This window comes from Muntiacus reevesi, chromosome 3 (assembly GCF_963930625.1).
Source record: "Muntiacus reevesi chromosome 3, mMunRee1.1, whole genome shotgun sequence".
Taxonomy (NCBI): domain Eukaryota; kingdom Metazoa; phylum Chordata; class Mammalia; order Artiodactyla; family Cervidae; genus Muntiacus; species Muntiacus reevesi.
In genome coordinates, this window is record NC_089251.1 from 77,543,168 (window position 1) to 77,560,093 (window position 16,926).

General features: G+C 38.2%; 1 protein-coding gene across 4 annotated transcripts in view; it reads right to left on the reverse strand.

Moving 5' to 3' along the window:
• MTA3 (metastasis associated 1 family member 3) overlaps positions 1 to 16,926 on the reverse strand; it is a 185,194-nt gene that overhangs the window by 81,994 nt on the left and 86,274 nt on the right. For all 4 annotated transcript variants that reach the window (XM_065929367.1, XM_065929368.1, XM_065929369.1 and 1 more), the window contains exons 7-8: positions 5,783 to 5,885; positions 2,339 to 2,438 (exon numbers count right to left, since the gene is read on the reverse strand). In XM_065929367.1, the coding sequence (XP_065785439.1) occupies positions 2,339 to 2,438; positions 5,783 to 5,885 (203 nt within the window). The remainder of the gene's footprint in view (positions 1 to 2,338; positions 2,439 to 5,782; positions 5,886 to 16,926) is intronic.

Sequence of the window (16,926 nt, forward strand, 5' to 3'; positions counted from 1 at the left end):
TCACTATGAATAATTATTCCAATCCTAATCACAGCCTAGAAAGCTGGCACACATGCTCAGAAAAGACATGTGTTAGAATTCCCAATGCAGCGTCATGGGTAATAGCAAAGGGAAAACGCTTTTAAAGCACTCCAGATGTTCAATGACTGGTAAAAGAATACATACATAATACGGAGTAGTATTCTGTGAAAGAATACTACAAGTATTACCAACCAGTAAAAGTGAGTGAAGGAGGTACATATTTATTAACATGGCGCCATCTCACCAATAAACAAATAGCAAAATGTAACAAAGTAAACGTAAACACATGTAAGACAATGTTTATGTGGTTTTTGGAAACATCAAAACATAGCACATCTAGAAAAGCAGGACTAGATACACAGTACACTAGATACAGCAGCTGCCTCTTCTCAGGAGGCAGTGATGAGCAGGGTCAGAGGTACAGAGAGAGGATGGGGGAAAAGATCAGGGAGAGAATATTAGAGATTTCATCAGTAATATAGTGGTGGAATGGCTCATTGGAAAAGACCCTGATGCTGGGAAGGATTGAGGGCAGGAGGAGAAGGGGACAGCAAAGGATGAGATGGATGGCATCACCGCCTCGATGGACATGAGTTTGAGCAAGCTCCAGGAGTTAGTGATGGACAGGGAGGCCTGGCATGCTGCAGTCCTGGGGTTGCAAAGAGTTGGACACAACTGAGCGACTGAACTGACTGATAGTGGTGGAAAAATCGTTTATTGCAAAGAACTAATAAAATACTAATATCTGCTTTAGGTGGCATTGCATCGTATTTTATGATTATTTTATCCTCTGTACTATTCTGTAATTTGCTAGTATATTGTTTACAATGCATAGAAAATCGCCAAAAGGAAACATAACAAAATGATAAGAATATTCCACTTTGGGTAAAGAGGACAAAACTTTTTTTTTTGGTTGCTGCTGTACTTTATTTTTTTTTTTCATAATAAGAATAATTAATTTTAGAATCGGGGAAAATTTTATGTGTACAGATAGTGATTAGATTCCATGTAGTTTTGATTCACACAAACTCACACATATACTTTTGCATCTAAAAGTGCTAAGCAACCAAAATACAAATCTATCTTGAAACCTCTAAATTTTCATTAAAAATTAATGTAGAAACAAGATAACAAAACTCTTTTCTATAAACAATATTCTAGTCTTTGAGAAAGGATAAAGAAAAAGGTTCCTTAAAGACTATAGACTATTAATGTTTACACCTCTAATTGTACAAAAATACAAGAAAGCTTTGTAAGAAACAAATTTGTCACACATTCTAGTACAAATTTTTATATTATCATGATAAATATTTTGTGTAAAACATTTGAAACTGGAGTATAAAGCAATAAAACCTGTAATTGTACTCCATCAGAAAACAAAACGCTAACTTTTTTGTGTGTCTTCTTTTATTTTTTTTTCATTTATTTTTATTAGTTGGAAGCTAATTATTTTACAATATTGTAGTGGTTTTTGCCATACATTGACATGAATCAGTCATGGATTTACTAAAATGCTAATTTTTATTATCTGTAACGAATATCAAACAATTTAACCTTGTCAAACCTCAGTTTTCCCGTTTGTACAAATAACATGAGTGTCATACCATGCCTATCTCAGAGGGTGTGGAAATCAATACACTAAGGCAGTTCAACAGGCAAAAGTATGCAGGTCTGCTTTGATGGAGGATGCAGAGCAAGAAGCAAGTGCCGAGCTCCAGCCACAGCAGGCATCAGGGGTATAAACCGAATGTGGAAAGCCTCATTTGATCAAATAGGGAAGAAAGGAAATAGTCTTAAAAGAAAGTAACCATAATATAATGAAATAATTTGGGAAAACAGAACTTTTTGCTAATGAACAGACCAAAAAAAAAAAAAAACTTTAAATACTGATACTAAATAACGACACAACAAAAGGATTCCTATAGCAATGGTTTCAAGAAATGGTCACTTTCACTTAAATTGTAAAGCACTACATGTGAGCTATAACCATTTACGTACATAGACACAGTACATGAAAAAAGCACAAAAGTCAAGACAGGAGGATCAGAATACTGATCCAAAATGTTTTTCTCCAAAATGTTTTTTTTTTAATCATTTTGTACCCACTCAGTGAATAGTCATTCTTGCTTGTCTCACAAACATAAGGGGGTGACTTAGAAATGAGACAGCCCAGTTAACTTACCAGCCAAGCCAAATCAACCTAACAGCAGGCCTTAGAGCCGGGAAGTTCTCAGGTCCATAACATTGCTATATCAGCTTTTAAATTAAACAAGCAGCAGAAGAAATAGTAAGCCCCAAATTTCAAACAGCATCTTACCAGGGTGATGTCTCGAGAAGCTGCAGCTGCACTCATATGCAAACTAGGCTGCCTCACAGAACTGCTACAATCAAGGGCTCGAGCAAAAGTCCCAACAGCACTGGATAAACCATAACAACAAAGAGGAAAGATTAAGGCACTGTTGTTCTTTTATCTTGAAAAAAAAAAATCTGGGTAGTAAACGAACAATTGTAAAAGTCAAACAAGTTCTTTGATGTTTAAGATTTAAATATCAGATAAAAAGTATCTTCTTTACAATTTAAGAAATGATAAGCCAATTCACTATACATATAGGTCATTATAATTAAATTAAGAAGCTTGTGTGGCATTAACAAGGGAAAGATCTATAGTGAAATTTCATGTAGTTAACCATCTGGTATACAACTGTGTTTCAAAAATGAGAAATACATTAGATGCAGAATTTGACTATTACTGTAAAGCAAGTTGTGACCACCTTTTTAGCCCAAATGGTGAAATTTCAGTAATGTTTTTCCCTTGAAATGAGATATCGTCAACTGTAGCAACCTATTACAACTGTAGTTACATATTCCTTTGAGGAACATGTAACAGATTTCCATTTAAGGAAAGAAAAACAATTATCACAATACTGATTTAAATTTAATGATTTAGAAGGCTTTTCCATATATAGAGAACTCCAACTTCAAGAAATAAAACATGAAGAGATTTCGTGCTTGTTGTCTACGCTTTAACATGTTAGCTGAGGAAGATTTTTTTTTAAGGTTTTAATTAAAATATAAAACATGTGCAGAAAGCACACATTGTACCACTCTTTCGACACCACAAAGTCAATGCATCCATGTCAGCAGCATGCAGGTCAAGACCCGGATCCTGACAGCACTCAGGTGACTGTGTTCCTTCCCAGCCACTACGTGTCCCCAAGGGGAGCAAGCATCCCAGATTCTAACACTCAAGGTAGGTTTGCTCAAGAGAGAACTTAAACAGAATCACGCACTGCGCACTCTTCATAACCAGCTTCTTTTGTTCAAAACCAGGTTTGTGGGTTCACCCGTGCTGCCCGCTGTAGCTGTGTTCATCCATCTTCCTTGCTGTGGAGCATTACTTGGCGTGGTGTCCCACCCCCGCCCTGCTGTTGGTGAACATTTGTTTCCAGTCTGGGGCTACTATGGTAGTGCCACTGCTGCCATCTTTATACTATATTCTGGCACACAGATGCATGCATTTCTGCTGGGTATATATTTAGGACTGAAACTTTAGGGATGTGTGTGTTAGATGACAGCAAACAGTTTTCCAGAGCAGCTGTACCAACTTGCGCTACAACCAATAGGACATGTGGGTAACCGGTTGCCCCACCTCTGCACCAATGCTCGACACTGGAATGTGCGGTGGTACTTAACTGGGTCTTAAGTTGTACTTAGATTTTTTTTTTTTTTTTCCTTAAAAAACAAAACTTGAAAAAGATACAGGGAGTATCTCCTTGGTGCCTCTCATGCTGGCTTCAAGAAAAAAGAAAACATGGCCCTTGGCAATCAGGAAAAGGAAACAACAATAAAAATCAAATCTGAAACTGCAAAGCCTACTAAATAAACCAAAATCCAGGTAACCTGTCTGGAGACTCCAGGCCAGCAATTCCACCAATGATTCAGTCCCAAATCTTCATTTCAGTCTCATCTATTTCACTGATTGGCTCCTCCCCAGCAACGTACACCAACCAAGTCTCTTCATCTAATCAGTTAGTGGCTAGGCATCTGGGCTCTGGAGTCTGAATGCCTAGCCACCGATAACAGTGCATAACTTCCATGGTGATCAACACTATGAACAGTACAAAGGATGGGCTAAGGGCTTCTGTCCTTTGCATTATGACAAACATTCAACAAAAAATTAGAGAATATAATGGAGATGATTATAATTATGTCCAGATCTACCTCACTCTAATATTTTGCCATGTTTGAAGCAATAAATATATACTGTACAGCAAAGTCAAATACAGCCATTACTCTGTAATAACTTTAGATGGAATATAATCTATAAAAATACTGAAACACTATGTTGTACACCTGAAACTAATATACTACTGTAAATCAAACATATTTCAATAAAATAAATAGATCAAAAACTAAGCTAAAAAGATAATATTTTCCCACATCTGGTTCATTCTTTAAGGAAATAAATATTATAAATTTCATTAGAACCCCCATATACGTTCCCAGAACTCATACATGCATACATAATATCCATGTGCAAACATAAGCCCATAATGAAATAATAAGACATTGTTTGCATATTGTAAACTTTTTCTTTTTTTAAAGTCTTTATTGAATTTGTTACAATATTGTTTCTGATTTTTTGGTGACAGGCATGTGGGATCTTAACTCCCCAACTAGGGTTTGAACCCATACCCCCTTCACTGGAAGGCAAAGTCTTAACCATTGGACCACCAGGGAAGTCCCCACTGTAAACTATTTTTATCAGTTGATCATACTTTTTCTTTATTCAACACTATTTTTGAGGCTATGTATAGCCCTATTTCATCCTTTTAATCACTGTAAGTTAAATCCATTTTAATTGTTGTAAATACTCCATTACTAAATAAACCTCAATTCACTCGTCAACTGCTTGCTCATGTACTTTCGGGTTTTTTCCAATTTTTTTGCTATGACAATGCTCTGATAATATCTTTTACTTCTGTTTTGTAGCAATTCCTTCAAGAATATCATTTACTTTTATAATTGAAAAAATAAAACTAAACTTCTAAAAAACAAAACAAAAAAACTAGACTTCTATCCCATTCATTTTCTCAAGAAAAGGGGCAGGGGGCACACGAGACAGTCAGGGAGTCGGACTCAGAACTCCTAAGGAAAGCCTTACACCTGGCAACCGACCTAACTCACATGTGGTTGCAATCAGAGGGGCACATTATCATTTACACCTGAAGAGTCCCTCATGTGGAGAAGGAAATGGCAACCCACTCCAGTGTCCTTGCATGGAGAATCCCAGGGACGGGGGAGCCTGGTGGGCTGCCATCTATGGGGTCGCACAGTCGGACACGACTGAAGCGACTTAGCCGCAGCAGCAGTAGCAGCAGCCCCTCACGGGCTTAAAAGAGATCACTACTTTAATTAAAGATACAGGATTTCAGCTGTTGAATTTCTTCTTTATAATTTTCTGCAGTGCTGAAATTTTTACAAGGAGCATTTATTTTAGTAATCAATAAAAATTATTTTCATTTTTAAAACAAAAACTAATGCCAATAAATCAATATTATTAAAATAAATAAATAAGCCATAGTATTTAGGAAGTAGTGTGATGAATATTAGGCTTTTTTACACAGAAGAATACAACTAATGAAAAAGTAGAACACAAAGAAAGGAAAACTCACAAATTTTCTATGAATTCTTTCATATTATACATATAATATATGTGTGTGTGTATATATATAGCTTGACTCAACCACGCCATACTCACCGGGCTACAACTAAAAATTGGTCAATCTGTCGGTCTGTAAGTGGGCTATTTGGGTCCCAAACCTTCACTTCCAATTTTGACTGTTCTCTCTCATCTGATTCTCCTGTCCGAGAACAAAGAAAACAGAGTCGTTACTCACAAGGCACATACACCGTCACATATGATTGACGACTGTGGTCACCACGACTTTAAAACTGTAAGGTAAATGTTCATGGTTTGTGTACATTTCTTCAGATAGCAGATGTAGAACACTCTGTAAAGAGAATGTTGGTAACACAACCAAACTAACCATGTGATGTCTTTACTTAGTCATCAACATGTCTTTCCTGAGTATTCACATGTGTGAGGCTCCAAGCCTTGCTAAAGGAGATAGAGACACAAAAGAAAGCTCTCTTGCAAGACACTCAAACGATAAAACTTACTCATAAAGAACTACGATACAAACGAATAGGAACAGGTGTCGCAAAGACATACACATATGACTGCAAGATCCTGAAGAGGACAGAAATCATTTCAGGCTAGCTAGAGAATGATGTCATGCAGGAGGTGGCGTTCCTGCGAAAAAACTGAAGGGTGTGGATACACTGGCAGCGGGAGAGAACTGAAAGTAAATGAGAATAGGAACAAAGTCGTGGGGTTTAAGGATGTGGTAGAAAAGGAGCAAACTTTGTCAGGAGTGCATGTATCAAAGGGAATGAGAAGAGACAGCTGTTAAGAAGTGGGTTATAAAAATACTACTGAAGATGCTGCACAGGGTTTCTGAATAGATGTCTGTCTGGAAGTAATACGACGCCCTTGCCTTGTTAGCAGGAGAGTGTCAGAACGAGAACCAAATTTCACATCTTACACTTAGCAATGGAGTAATCTGCTCTACAGAGACATGTGACACAGACAGAGAGACAGGTATTGACAGGGATAATAAAGAGCCTAGAGAGGATATTTAGGGGTATCAATGACAGACTGGTTTAAGGGGAAGGTTTCCAGCCTTGAGAATTACATAGACAGTGTTGGCATTAACAGAGAGACGGAAACAATCAAGAGACTGAGGAAAAGACTGAGGCTAATACAAGATGCTTTCTTTTAGGAATGTGTCACAAGATGATAGACCATCATGCAAGATTTCATGTTAGGACAAAGGATAGTAATGGACGTGGCAGGCAACTGGATTCTAATTTACAGCTATGACTTTCCTATCAGGCTAGGGACTGGTCTGGGCTTTGTTTTGGTTTTGATCACGGCATCTTAATCTCAAGCAGAGCGACTTGCGCTGAATGACAGACTGTGAGGCTGAACAGCCCCTGGTGACTGATGAATCCAGGCTATGGGCTTATGATGTGTTCCCTCCTAGGCCGGGAGAAAGCAGGAGCTGAGGTTCAAAAGGAGAAGGGGGCCACAGAATCCCCACCCCAACCATCTGCAATCTGCTAATTACAGCCACTACCCTCAGGGCCAGGGGGCGGGGCGGGCCTGTCCATCTTGCTCCCTCTGCAAAGGCAGGTAGGTAACCAGAGAAAAAACCACCACCAATAAAAAAGCACAAACAGACCAGACTGAATCCTAGTCCAAAGACATATAAGGTATTTAAAAGGATTTTGGTTTTCATTATTTTTCCTTACAACACATGCTGAGCCACAACATTCAACTGATTCATTTTAAAAAACCAGTTACAAACCCAAAAGTCTGTAAACATGAAACTTTTGAAAGAAAAATGAAGCAATTGTACTTCCATGTATCTTCAAGAAACACACTTTTAAGTAAGAGGAACAGTAAAAAAAAAAATATTAAATCTACATTTGTAATCTATATTTTCAAATAATACAAAATGAAATGAAGATGATATTCAATATGAAGCCCCTTCTATTATATATTCCAGGATGTAAGGCTAATAAAACTGACATTGACTTTTCAAATTTAAGTTAGTTAAATTGATAAACTTCAATCCTATCCATACATTTTGTAGCATACAGAATAAAGAGAATTCAGTATAAGAATTCTAAATAAATTTGCTATAAACAATAATAAAACACTCTTGAGTGTCTTTCTACTAACAACTGAAACAAACAATACCATGGGATGGGAACAAAAATAACAACAACAAAAAATACAGAATGTTCTATTTAAAGTCACTCTAGAGAATTCCCCATTTTGGATTCATCACATAATACATTTATATCAGTTTAATCCCTTTTCACAAGGGAAAATCTTTTAAGAAGCTCTAGAATCTATATAACCAAATACTCAACAAAGCTAACAGCAATCTGGAGAATGGTTTTGGGGAATGTACTATAAGCCAAAGACAGAACCAAGATGAATTCTATACGCTGGTCATGTTCATTCCAGTGACTGCAATAATCTCACTTTCTTCCTCCATTTATGATAATCTGGGCAATTCCAATCTGCTCTGGTCCCACATTCACCCACGAAGATCTCTCTAATCTGTGAATTCCTACAAACTGTATTTACCAACTAATTACATATAGCATCCTATTTTTTGCTTCATATGTTCCTCTTCATAATTTTGAAAAAATATAGATTCAGCAATGATTTTAAAGGTTCGCTCTAACCCTTCAACTACAATTTAAGATTTTTAGAAAGTAATAACAAACTACTTCTTAAGTATGCCCCCAAAGAGCACAAAATGTTCTTCAAAGACTGGAAGAACTAAGGCTGTATGAAGATAGCATCTTACAGATCCTTTGATGGACAATTAGATATATTCTTTGTTCTAAATATAATTCATTTTCTCTACAACAACCATCAGAATATATTATATTCAATTCAGAAACTCAGATGCCATTTTATCACCATTTTTATTAACATTATAAAAGTTTTGGGCACTGTTTTAAGTTATGCATCAAAGGAAAGTTAATAGAAACAAATAGTGTGTGATATAACTTCTATGTGGAATCTTAAAAGTCAAACTCATAAATACAGAGTAGAATGGTGGTGATGGGGGGTGGAAAGGGGGTGGGGGGGAATAGGGAGATTTTGTTTCAGCAGACACACTTAAAATAGAAGGTAATGCAGGGCACAGTGATTACAGATAGCAACACCGCTACTATCAGCATAAACTTCAAAGTTGCTAAGAGCCTACATCTTTGCTCCCACCACAAAAAAGAAGTAATAATTACACGACACGATAGATGGCTAATGCTTTGGTGGTACTCAAACTGCACCATATAAATGTAATCATATGAAAACATTAAACATACAGTTATATGATAATTATATCTCAATAAAAATAGGTTTTAAAAATAAATCATAAGAAAAGTAAAATTTTAAAAAATGAATATATAAAACTCAGAGGCATTCCAAAGACAATGAAAACAAAAATGTAAAAAAAATAAAATTATATAAATAAATCCATATATTATGGCAACAAAAATATAAATTACTAAGAAACAAAATTGAAAGTGGTGTTAGTGGTAAAGAACCTATCTGCCAATGCAGGAGACATTAGACACATGGGTTCGAACCCAGGGTCCAGGAGACCGCCTGGAGAAGGGAATGGTCCACTCCTGTATTCTCGTCTGCAGAGTCCCACGGGCAGAGGAGCCTGGTGGCTACAGCCCCTGGGGCTGCAAAGAGTTGGACGTGACTGAACCAACTTAGCATTCGTGTTTATATAAAGAAATTACAAGACTCTCAGAAAGTAAAAGATGACAAATACAGAAGATTTCAAGATCTTCAGTTCAGTTCAATTCAGTTCAGGTGCTCAATCATGTCTACCTCTTGGAGACCCCATGGACTCTAGCACACCAGACTTCCCTGTCCATCACCAACTCCCGGAGCTTGCTCAAACTCATGTCCATTGAGTTGGTGATGTCAACCAATCATCTCATCCCCTGTCCTCCCCTTCTCCTCCTGCTTTCAATCTTTTCCAGCACCAGGGTCTTTTCCAAGGAGTCAATTCTTCGCATCAGGTGACCAAAGTATTGGAGTTTCAGCCTCAGCATCAGTCCTTAAAATGAACATCCAGGACTGATTTCCTTTAGGATTGACTGGTTGGATCTTCTTGCAGACCAAGGCATCCTCAAGAGTTTTCTCCAACACAATTCAAAAGCATCAATTCTTCAGCACTCAGCTTTTTTTATATTCCAACTCTCACATCCATACATGACTACTGCAAAAACCATAGCTTGAACTAGATGGACTTTTTTGCTGGCAAAGTAATGTCTCTGCTTTTTAATATGCTGTCTAGGTTGGTCATAGCTTTTCTTCCAAGGAGCAAGTGTCTTTTAATTTCATGGCTGAAGTCACCATCTGCAGTGATTTTGGAGCCCCCAAAAATAAAGTCTCTGTTTCCATTGTTTCCCCATCTATTTGCCATGAAGTGATGGGACCAGATGCCATGATCTTCGTTTTCTGAATGTTGAGTTTTAAGCCAGCTTTTCCATTCTCCTCTTTCACTTTCATCAAGAGACTCTTTAGTTCTTCTTCGCTTTCTACCAAAAGGGTGATGTCATCAGCGTATCTGAGGTTAGTGATATTTCTCCAGGCAATCTTGATTCCAGCTTGTGCCTCATCCAGCCTGCCATTTCTCATGATGTACTCTGCATATAAGTTAAATAAGCAGGGTGACAATATACAGCCTTGACGTACTCCTTTCCTGATTTGGAACCACTCTATTGTTCCATGTCTGGTTCTAACTGTTGCTTCTTGACCTGCATACAGATTTCTCAGGAGGCAGGTTAGGTGGTCTGGTATTCCCATCTCTTTAGGAATTTTCCACAGTTGGTTGTGACCCACACAGTCAAAGGCTTTGGTATAGTCAATAAAGCAGATGTTTTTCTGGAACTCTCTTGCTTTTTCGATGGTCCAACGGATATTGGTAATTTGATCTCTGGTTGCTCCGCCTTTTCTAAATCCAGCTTGAACGTCTGGAAGTTCATGGTTCACATATTGCGGAAGCCTAGCTTGGAGAATTTTGAGCATTACTTGCTAGCGTGTGAGATGAGTGCAATTGTGCAGTAGTTTGAGCATTCTCTGGCATTGCCTTTCTTTGGGATTGGAATGAAAACTGACCTTTTCCAGACCTGTGGCCACTGCTGAGTTTTCCAAATTTGCTGGCATATTGAGTGAGCACTTTAACAGCATCATCTTTAGGATTTGAAATAGCACAAACTGGAATTCCATTCCCTCCACTAGCTTTGTTCGTAGTGATGCTTCCTAAGGTCCACTTGACTTTGCATTCCAGAATGTCTGGCTCTAGTCCAGTGATCACATCATCGTGGTTATCTGGGTCATGAAGATTTTTATGGTACAGTTCTTCTATGTATTCTTGCCACCACCTCTTCTTAATATCTTCTGCTTCTGTTATGTCCATACCATTTCTGTCCTTTATTGTGCCAATCTTTGCATGAAATGTTCCCTTGGTATCTCTAATTTTTTTCTGAAGAGATCTCTAGTCTTTCCCATTCTGTTGTTTTCCTCTATTTCTTTGCACTGATCACTGAGGTAGGCTTTCTTATCTCTCCTTGCTATTCTTTGGAAGTCTGCATTCAAATGGGAATATCTTTCCTTTTCTCCTTTGCCTTTTGCTTCTCTTCTTTTCTCAGCTATTTGTAAGGCCTCCTCAGACAACCATTTTGCCTTTTTGCATTTCTTTTCCTTGGGGATGGTCTTGATCACTGCCTCCTATATAATATCATGAACCTCCGTCCATAGTTCTTCAGGCACTCTATCAGATCTAGTCCTTTGAATTTATTTGTCACTTCCACTGTATAATCATAAGGGATTTGATTTAGGTGATACCTGAATGGTCTAGAGGTTTTCCATACTTCCTTCAATTTAAGTTTGAGTTTGGCAATAAGGAGTTCATGATCTGAGCCACAGTCAGCTCCTGGTCTTGTTTCTGCTGACTGTATAGAGCTTCTCCATCTTTGGCTGCAAAGAATATAATCAATCTGATTTTGGTACTGAACATCTGGTGATGTCCATGTGTAGAGTCTTCTCTTGTGTTGTTGGAAGAGGGTGTTTGCTATGACCAGTTTGTTCTCGCCACATAACAAGATGGCGGAGTAGAAGGATGTGCACTCATCTTCTCCTGCAAGAACTCCAAAATTACAACTCACTGCTGAACAACCATCAACAGGAGAATGTTGGATCCCACCATAAAAAGATATCCCACGTCCAAGGGCAAAGGAGAAGCCCCAGTAAGATGGTAGGAGGGGTGAAAGCATGTCTAGAATCAAAACCCCATACCTGACAGGAACACTTGGAGGTTCAAACAAAACCTTGTGCACCAGGACCCAGAGACCCACAGAGACTGAGCCAGAACTGTGTGTCAGTGTCTCCTGTGGAGGTACGGGTCAGCAGTGGCCTGCTGCATGGGCAGGGGCTTTGGTTGCAGGAGACCTGGTCACACAGCCTGTGGCATAAGCCCTCTTGGAGAAGGTTGCCATTAACCTCACCATTGTGCTGCCGAGCAGACAACCCACAAACTGCAGAATAATTATACCAAAGAAATTCTTGCACTGTTAAGAAAGTTCTAGGACCCACAACAGATTCCCCAACCTGAGGATGTGGCAAAGGGACTGAGAACCCCCAGGTAATTTGACTTTGGAGTAAGATTTGATTATAGAACCTACACAGGACTGAAGAAACAGACTCTTTGAGGGCACAAATAAAATCTGGTGCACACCAGGACTCAGGAGAAAGGAGCAGTGACCCCACAAGAGACTGACCCAGACTTGTCCGTGAGTGTCCAGGAGTCTCCAGGGGAGGTGTGGGTTGAGGTGGCCTGCTGCAGGGTCAGGGGCACTGAGTACAGTTGTTTGTGCATGGGACCTTTTGAAGGAGGTCTCCATTATCTTCATTATCATAGTTTTGCCACCATAGTTTTGTCTCAGATCAAACAACAGGGAGGAAACACAGCCCCATCCATCAACAGAAAACTGGATTAAAGATTTAATGAGCATGGCCCCGCCCATCAGAACAAGACAGAACAAGACTATTTCCCCCACAGTCAGTCTCTCCTAACAGGAAGCTTCCATAAGCCTCTTATCCTTATCAGTCAGAGGGCAGAAAGAATGAAAAACACAATCACAGAAAACATCAAACTGATCACATGGACCACAGCCTTGCTTAACTCAATGAAACTATGAACCAGGCCATGTAGGGCCACCCAAGATGGATGGGTCATGGTGGAGAGTTCTGACAACACATGGTCTACTGGAGAAGGGAATGGCAAACTACTTCAGTATTCTTGCCTTGAGAACCCCAAGAACAGTATGAAAAGGCAAAAAGGTAGGACACTGAAAGATGGAACTCCCTGGGTTGGTAGGTGTCCAATATGCTACTGGAGATCAGTGGAGAAATAACTCCAGAAAGAATGAAGAGACAGAGTGAAGCTGCTCAGTCATGTCTGATTCTTTGTGATCCCATGGCCTGTAGCCTACCAGGCTACTCCATCCATGGAATTTTCCAGGCAAGAGTACTGGAGTGGGTTGCCATTTTCTTCTCCAGGGGATCTTCCCGGCCTGGGGAATGAACCCAGGTCCCCCTCATTGCAGGCAGATGCTTTACCGTCTGAGCCACAAAGGAAGCCCAGAGGCAAAGCGAAAACAACGCCCAGTGTGGCTGTGACTGGTGATGGAAGTCAAGTCTAAAGCTGTACAGAACAACACTGCATAGGAACCTGGAATGTCAGATCCATGAATCAAGGTAAATTAGAAGTAGTCAAACAGAAGATGGCAAGAGTGAACATCAATATTTTAAGAATCAGTGAACTAAAATGGATATGAATGGGCAAATTTAAAATCTTAAGGCTATTGTTTCTGCACAAGTATTTCAACTTAAATTTAACAAAGTTTAGTTTTGAAAACCAATAAAATAATTCAAATATTTATCTCTACATACAAAGAATATTATCATTACTGGAAATAATGAAAGATTATCTAAACTGGGTGGGATTATAATCTACATCGACAGTAATCAAATGAAGTTGTATCGGCACAAAGACAGAATCAAAACCCACAGAAATAAACCAGGTCATAAAATTCATATTTGAAAATTTAAATATTTTTGTAATTATGTAAATATTAACCAACATTTATTTTGTGCCCACTATGTCCCCAAAACCCTTTACAATAGGGTTTCTCTGTAAACTGTGTATGGGGGAGAACAGTAACTGTGGGGTGAGTGTGATACTGTGTATTCAGCAGCACCCCTGATCTCCACTCACTAGATTCCGGTAGCGTCTCCCCATCCTCCAGCTGTGACAACCAAACATGTCTAAAACGTCACAGACATCATCTCATGTCCCATGGAAGACAAAATTGTCCTGGGTTATAAATTAGTACTTTTACACAGTTGCAACCAGTTATCTACCCGCACTACTTATTATGGTCTGATGTTTTTCAGTTGATTAACATCCACCACACTATAGGAAACACATTCTGCAAAATTAGACAGTTAAAAATAATAGTGTTTATGAAAAGATAGGACAAAACTTTAAAGACCTACAAACTTGGTAACCAGAGCTTGGTAACTTGGTAACTTTAAAAAAAAAAGTAACAATCATAATAAAAATACCAACACAGTTAAATCTCCACTGACATTGTACGAAGCACAAAGGTCAGTCAGTCCTTTATCTCCCTAAACCTTGGACTTCCACTTCCTCCACTGAGATGAAGGTCACTGTGCACGGTTTCAACAAAATTGAAAATAAAATCTAGGGTGCAAGTTTTTACAAACATTGGGGAAAATATTCCTCATCCATCTGTAACTCTAATATGACACATATACTGTCAACACAGTGGAAGCACCCCAGTCTTTGAGGCTACTACTTGCTCTGGAGGACGGCACTTCAGGAGAATTTTCATCTTTTGTTTCTCTTAAATGCTCTTCATCTGCGAGAATAACTGCTTGGAAAGGCCTCAGATAACTGACATAATCTCCACACTATACTGATACTTTTCTATTGACTGACTGTATATGAGTTAATCCAAGTTTTAAAAGCATATAAGGACACAGCCTAAGTTCCCAAATATAGACGAGAGCTACTTACTTCATAGCAGCAGGCAGCGGTGGCCCAGCAGAAGCAACTGCAGAAGCTAACACTAAGCAGTGGGTGCTGTGCTAAACGCCTTATAAGAGTTACTTCACTTCACCACCACAACACGCTGATGTGTTATAGAAAAAGGAATGGGAACTTGGAGAGATTGAATAATTCTCCCAAGGTTACTCAGCTAAAATACAGTGCAGCCAGATTACACCCAAAATTGTGAATCCAAAGTCATTTTCCTTTAATAATTTAATGTTATAATACTTTTCAATTTCTTTCTTAAAATTCCAGTGTTACAATACAACTAAATAATAATTCAAAATGTATTACATATGACATCTTTTTTCTTTGGAAAATTCTTTAGGTATTTATTCAAACTCAATAAAGATTTTAAATCTCAAAAGCAACTTTTACCTTCGTTTGCAAGCTACATACTCATTTTTCCAGATCTTAAGAGTTTGTTAGACAATGGGTAGCCATAAATGAATTTTTAAATTCTGAAGCCACAAAAAAGAAATATTCACCAGCAAGACAAATGCCACAACAACGTCTTAAAATTCACCAGGACACATTCACAAAGAAAGCAAGCCTGTAAAATATTCTGGCATGGGGCTGATGCTTCCACCTACTTAGGATATTAATTCAAGTTTTACATCCCATGCCAATGCATACTGGAATCTGGCTACTGGTCTGAACATATCCACTTAAGACAAGTAAAAGGGTTATTAGTAAGCACAGACTGCATCAAGCCCTAAATACCTGTCCTTAAACATGATGCTTTCTACTACTTGATTTCTCTGCAACCAGGTACTAGCTATGTATGAAAGTTTCTATGAGGGCAATGTCTGTGTTTTTCAAATATGTTTTAACTGACGGTGTGTCTATCTGCCAACCTAACTCCTTCTCAGAAAATACATTACTTAGAAAAAGGAGGTTCTTAGGACTTCCTTGATGGTCCACTGATCAGGAATCTGCCTTCCAATGCAGGGAACACAGATTCGATCCCTAGTCGGGGAACTAAGATCCCACATGCCCAGAGGCAACTAAGCCTGCGTGACCTGATCCAGAGCTTAGCACGCGCAGCCCAAACAGAAAGAAGCTAGCATACCACAACAAAAGAGCCCACATGCCCCAAAAAGAACCGACATAGCCAAAATAAATATTTTTAAACAGCGTGTTCTTCAAATCTTGCATCTAGTTGGTTGTCTGATTACAAGTGAAAAAAACATTTTGGATATGCTAAATGCTTCCAGTTGAAATGAGAGTCCAAAGTGACTTTTATTTATGATGAAAAAAATACAGTGTTTTTCACTGTTAAGGATGAGTATCTATAAATAAAGCTAATAATAAGTTACAAACTTTAAAATAAACTTAACAAGAAACAGATAAAATCTATAATAAAGCAAAACAACCAAACAAAAGACTTCCATGAATCCAAAAGTAGTGTCCAACAGAGAAGGACATTTCAAAAATCATAAAAATGTCTGTTTTCCTTAAATTAACTTAAGAATTAACTGCAACTCACATAAAACTAGGAAGGAAGACTTTTTTTTTCAAGCTTGGAAAAGTAAGAGGGGGAACTAGCCTCACCAGATATTAACACATACTACAAAGCTTCTATGATTAAAACAGTGAGTTATTAGAGCATAAACAGATCAGAGTAATAGAGTAGAAAACTCAGAAGTAGAACCATATATTGCAAAATATTATAAAATAATCAATTACCTCCCAAAGTAATGTTAACATTAATACAATTTGAATTAGAATCCTAATGAAATCTGGAAAAGAGGAAATTGACAAATTGATGATAAACTTCAACAGTAAGAAAAAAAACTATGACATGATAGCCCACACCCCCCACACACAACCAAGAAATGTTAAAGAACAACTGAGGGAAAATTTGCCCAACCTTTAAACATACACAAAACAGATAAATGTGGATCTATCACATGATGGAATATTGCACAGAACATAATTTCATGGATGTCTATACATATTTATGTAACAGTCTGTGAGATCGTGTTAAATTAGTAACAGTGGTTACTACAGGGTTAGAAGGGGTGATCTAAGGGACTACTATACTTTTTGTTCCCAGTATAATTACATTTGCTATCATAATTCATACTGCTTGCAAGAA